Source organism: Pygoscelis adeliae, unplaced genomic scaffold, assembly GCF_000699105.1.
Source record: "Pygoscelis adeliae isolate BGI_AS28 unplaced genomic scaffold, ASM69910v1 Scaffold445, whole genome shotgun sequence".
Classification (NCBI taxonomy): Eukaryota; Metazoa; Chordata; class Aves; order Sphenisciformes; family Spheniscidae; genus Pygoscelis; species Pygoscelis adeliae.
In genome coordinates this window covers 1500645-1506530 of record NW_008824894.1, presented here as the reverse complement: position 1 = coordinate 1506530, position 5886 = coordinate 1500645, and the positions used below count along the sequence as shown (strand labels likewise).

The following is a 5886-nucleotide window of genomic DNA, read 5'->3' as shown; positions in this document are numbered from 1 at the left end:
TACAGGGAGGACCCAAGAAACTGAGTGGAGGCAACTTTTGAACCAGGCTGGTTTTAGAAGCATCTATTTTACAGCAGAGCTGACTACCAGCTTGAATCCCCCTTCTCCTATGAGAACCTCTGAACTGCTTACTACCTTCCCACTTTTCTGTGCAGCACAGCCATCAGCATTGGTGAACAGATTGGTTCACACAGCCAACCCAGGTGGTGCTTCCTCTCACGTTATACCCTAAGAAAACTTCTGGTTTTCTCTCCTCAGCTTGGTGCTTAGAAAAGGAATCTCACTTCCCAAACAGTGAGACTAAAATGCATCAACATCATTACTGTTTGCATTTGCAAGAAACAGCACTAACTGGAAAACCCTGTTTATAAACAGGCAGAGGCGATAGTATATACATCAGCTTCATCCCCTGCAGAGTTCTAGCATAAAGCTAGTGATTGGTACTGGAGAAAACTAACTAACCAACCGCTTCCCTATTTTAGCTTCTTCAAACAATTTCTCTTTTCAGAAAGAAATTCAAGGCTTAGGAAACAAAACAGTATAAAACTAGTTGTAAACAAAACTGGCTATTTTTCACAGACTCCAAAGTTTGTACTCTCTTAATAACAAAAATATTTTTACTTAAAATAAGCATCCACACTTTGCACTCAGGGGAGAACTAGTAGGAAAAGCTCATATCGACACAGAGCCACTGAGTGACGTGGACTCTTACGCACACAGACGTGCAACAGTTTGATATAAGAGTAATTTTCATTTAGTGGTGCTCACCACTGGGTGTGGACATTCCTAAATCTAGTTGCATTTGATAATTCTGATCTCACAGCAGCCAAACTGTGTCTGCAAGCAAGCCCTGCGGCCAATGGCCTCTCGCTGAGGGCTAATTCAGCACCACTTACTTCCCATTTAGTACCAGCCAAGACACAAACAGTTACAAAAAAAATACAGCTGAAAAATAGTAACTTGCTTCACTAAGGGCTTAGGTGCATTAACAAGTCACTTAGCAGAGCAACAAGGACTCTTCACTGGCTCAAGCCACTTACCATAGATCTATTTCAGCTGCTCTGAAGCATGCTCAGTTGAGAGCAAGAAGTTTTAATGGAACCTCAACTCACATTTTGTTTTTAAAGCTCCAGTCTTCTTGAAAGGGAATCTAGCACTAAGCAGGATGCTTGGCAAGCCACAAATTCTGCCATAATGCTCACCAAGCGTACCTCGTCGTTTCTCCTTACTCTCTCCACCTGCTGTTCTCATTTCACATTTGAAGTAGCAAGCCCCTTTGGTGAGGAATGCCTTCTCTGCACATTTTGCATCTAGCACAGTTGGAACTAGCCCAGGACTAGGTATTTTTAACTCAACTGCAATACAAATAAGTAATAACTACACACACTACACACTAACTTATGTGCATTCAGCAAGTCACATGGAATAGATGGATTCCAGATTCCCAACTGCTAGGTTACTATTTAAATATCTTATCAAAACCTCAGCAAAAATGGTTTTGATTTATTACAGGAAAATATCTAACTTTTTTCTTAAAAATCAAGTATTTAAATGCATTTGTGAATTTCCTGCATTTCTTTGTGTTTTTTATTTGTATAACTACATAGTCAATACAAATATAACTGCTTAACTTGTTTCTTCTGAAATTAAAAGCAGGCCTTATCAGCAAGTTTTCCTTTTCTTACTGAAATTGGGATGAACAGCCAGCCTCAACACTTAATAACAGCAGAGATACCCTCTGATGTCTCTTTTCTTATTACAGCAATTGTAAAAGCTGTTAAAGCCAAACAAATAGCAATCGCAAGGCATGGAAGCACGGTTTTGGCCTATGCAAACAAGGGACACGGTTACACAGGTAAGTGCATGCACAAATAGACTACAAAAGAATGTAATCCTTTTATTACGTTAAATTGAATATTATGGATTAAAGTGTCTCTCAAATTTGAAGAAGCATTTATGTCTGGTATCAATAGAGAGAACTAATATTTACTGTTACTAACAGAAATCAGCAGAGCCAGTGTTCCTGTAGCTTTGAGCCCATCAAACAGTTTTATTTCTCAAGGTAACCCTGCGTCTTGAGAATAAAAGATTTGGCCCCTCAGTTCCCAGTTCTGCCTGATACAGCTGAAGCTCCAAAGCAATTTCTCATCCCTTCACAGTCCTTTACACAGGAAACAAATCCTCAAGGGGGGAGGGGAGGGAGGAGCAAAGGGGACAAAGCTGGAACACTAACTAACTTTTTGCAAAGTCCATACTGCAAAACTGCGTGCAGAGTGCCAAATAGGAGAAAAAAGTACAATGACCCAAGTCTGCCCTAGAGCTCCCAGAAGCCAATCTGACCTACAAGCAGTCCCAAGGGCAAACTGCAACCCCCACCTTAACTAAGCAAAGCTAAGGACCCAGTAGTCCTCTGAGTTTTAGGTAAAGCGAAGTCTCAGCACAGCATTGTTGGCAGGAAAAGGCAGAGCTCTTTTCCCTGAAAGGCATCATCAGAGCAAGTCATTTAACCTATCTGTCTCTTTTTCTCAGCCTAGAAACATGGGAAGTACAGGGAATTGCTCCCTTGTTCACAAGGTATTAGCCGATTTTGGTAAAGCAGCTTCTAGTACTGTTGCTGTTCTTACGGGAAGAAGAGATACAAATGGCAGCAGTGAAATACATTAAAATCAAAGCTAACTTAAAAGAAAATACTTACATGGCACAGACAGGCATGTACATGGGACACACACACTGTGCATTTACCTAATGATCCATGAGAAGCTGATGTCCCCAGGAATGTATTTTCTGATTGGCTTAAGTGTCCCTGGGGCTGATGGAGGAAATGCGATGAGAGGCTGACCGGTGGAGAAGGAGAGGCAGAGTGAAAGGAGGCAGAGCTTCCAAGGGACCCGGGGATATTTACAGGAGCAGAACTTTGCAGCAAACTCCCACCTGGACAAAGAACACACAGAGAGGATGGCTATGTATGACCATGAAGAATGGGCCAGAGCACAGTGTAGGAGTTCAGAGCAGAAGGCGTTACCTTCCCCCTCTCCTTCCTAAGCCCCTCGGGATTCCCTCCGCTTCTCATCATGGTTCATTCCCCTCTCAGCCTTTAAGAAGAGCACCGAAGCTGCCGTCCCATGAACCACGTAGATTAAGACCCTCCAGAGTTCAATGGACTACTCTTTCATCGGCCAAAGCAACAAAAGGTTTTCTGAGCAGAGTTCAGTCCCTATCAGTCCAGAGAAGATGAATTTGGTATCTGGTGAAATACCTTGTAATGAAAAATTCACTTCTAAAACATGTGCCTTTAATACTTCCAAACAACCTGTAGCTAAGATGACTATCATGCTGGGTCAGGTCATGATCTTAACCACTAAAACTCAGTGACTAGCTTTAGTCATTTTAGACATACTTGAGTGCTGGATCTATCAATAATAAAAAACCCCAAATAAACAAAAGTCCAACCTCCAAAGACATCACGCTTCCCTTACACAAGAGGTCATTCTGCCTGCCACACACAGATTGAGGGAGATCTCAGCCCTGCTCCCCACTGTCTCCTGACCTCCCTTCTAAGAAGATCACCCAGTAACACCCAGACCTGACGTGAACAGAGGGAAAAGCAGTGCGGAGGATCTCTAACCCACTGCAGATGGGTAGCGGCAGAAGCAGGGCTATCAGCAGACACGCACAGTAAACTCCCCGATCAGGCTCTTATCTTTGGCAGGGAAGTGGAAGCGATATTCTTTAGGATTCCTTCCACAGGTCCCTTCCTACCTCAATACAGCTCCAGGCAGTGTAGTTCCCTTGGAAACATTCAGACTACCCAAGTTCACTCTCATTCAAAACCTGTCTTACACAGCAAGGGTAGCCAGAAACTACAACCACTTCCAAAAAACTATGAGACATTTTGTTTTTCCCTGGACACTCATTAGAGACAGGTAGAAGAGGCCTTAGCCTACCTCCACGTATTAAAATGAGACAGACATTACAGGAACCAAATCAGCAGACCATGACGACACTGTGACAGATGGATAGCATTACCAGGTCAATGAGTTTCCTGTTACTGCTAGGGAGAGTTTTCTGCTTAAGGTGCAAATCGTTATACTTTGGCCTGTTTTTAAAGGTATCAGATGCCTTCTAGAGTCTACTTACACAGTTTAAAAAAAAAAAAAAAAAAAATCAAGCAAGTCCCATTCGGTCTCAAGAAACATCCCAAAGACACCTGGGCCCAATGGCAAGAACTCAGCTCTGCTAGTCAATAAGGGCAAGCTTTCACTTCAAAGATGCTCAGCGGTTGCCAGAGTTTGTTATAATCGCTGCTTTAACCAACGTTATTTTGGGACTGGTTTTAGAGCTTTGTTGGGCTGGCTCCACTGAGGTGACTGGGCAACACTGCTTGGCAGAAGATAAAGAAAGCTCTGTTGCTTTCATGTACCTATCATGATGCCACTCGTGTGGGGCACTGTGCTGCTGTCAAATGTCTTCTCCAGGGCAGCCACTCCGAATTCATTCAGGTCCAGGTCATCCAAGGCAGACTCTGCCAGACACAGAGGTACCAATTATGTTATAAAGGACCAACAACTTCAAGAGATAGGATGGCCCAAAGAGCCTACATGCAGAGGAGCCTTTGCTCTCTATTTGTCAGTCTGCACAGCCCTACTCTCCGCCCTGTGCAACGCTGTTCTTAAATGGTTTGGCAGAAGTGTCATGGGCAGCTTTTCAGTTCAGATTCTTTTGCCTGATCTGATTTCTTTTTGTCTCAAAGTATTCCCAAATGTTATATGAAAACAAAAATTTGATGAAATAACAGCAGTTCCCATAAGTCTTCCCCAAACTGCTCTTTCAAGTCTGTCCATAATATGCAATAACACTGGCTTATGACATGTCTGGGTCTGGCTTGTGCTTTGTCCCTACTTTGCTGAAAAGCCACTCCGAAAAGAAATACCAGTAGAAGGGAACACTTGAAAATCATCTCTGAGGTTCCAAGATGGGGTGAAATAAAGAAAGCTTGTGAATGCCTGCAAATGTTATATCTATTTGAAGATGCCTCATCACTAATCATGATCAATATAATTCCATCCCACACATGCCCACTCATTTCTATTATTATTTTTAACAAATTAGTGAGATCACCTCAGAAACGTTAGATTTAAAAAAAAAAACTAACAAAAAACCAAAACCACCACAACCAGGTGACCAAAAAACCCGTACCTATCTAAAAGGAGTGATTCCACTCTCTGGACTCTCCTGTTCTCCTTTTTCTTACAGCCTCTGTCCCACACTCTAGGAAGGGCAAGTCCTTGCCATCTACCTGGTGGTAGCCCTTGCTATAAAATTGTCATTTAGAATGTAAGGGGTTGTAACTGTGGAAAATGCCCCTCTGATTTCCTGCCTACTCCAAGACCTCTTTGTCACTTTGACAAACCTAAAACTAAGGCCCTTTAAACCATCTGACATTCTGAGTAAGTGGCGCAGAGGCCTTCTCTTGGTCCTGTGGGTGAATTTCATCCATAATGACCTGCAGAAAACATCAGATGTATCACAGTCACAGAAAAAGCTTACAGCCTCAGGAATCTGCCAACACTGACAGAGACGAAAAACTGGAGTTCACTGGAACACCCATGGCTATTCCAAGTCTCATACCTGGTGATCCACGTCTGAGGAAGCCCTATTAGCATAAGTAAAAAAGGCAAAGTTACCTATGACAGACTCAACGGTGTCACTTGTTGGGTAGAAAGGAAGAGCATTGGCATTCATGCCTGGTATGCTGCTGGTGCCGGCAGGGCTTGGTGGCGTTGCAGCCAGACTGGAGGTGATACTAGAGGAGATGCTGGATGTCAGCGGGCTCCCCACTGGGAGAATACCCAGTATGTCCTGAAACAAGAGTTTTAAAAGGGAAAG

The 5886-nt window shown here is 43.1% G+C and overlaps 1 protein-coding gene across 1 annotated transcript in view; it reads right to left on the bottom strand.

The window, feature by feature from the left end:
• Nucleotides 1–5886, bottom strand: part of UNK (unkempt family zinc finger) — a 27524-nt gene that overhangs the window by 6354 nt on the left and 15284 nt on the right. Inside the window, exons 12-14 of the mRNA XM_009324615.1 lie at nt 5685–5859; nt 4421–4522; nt 2743–2931 (exon numbers count right to left, since the gene is read on the bottom strand). Of these exons, the coding sequence (XP_009322890.1) occupies nt 2743–2931; nt 4421–4522; nt 5685–5859 (466 nt within the window). The remainder of the gene's footprint in view (nt 1–2742; nt 2932–4420; nt 4523–5684; nt 5860–5886) is intronic.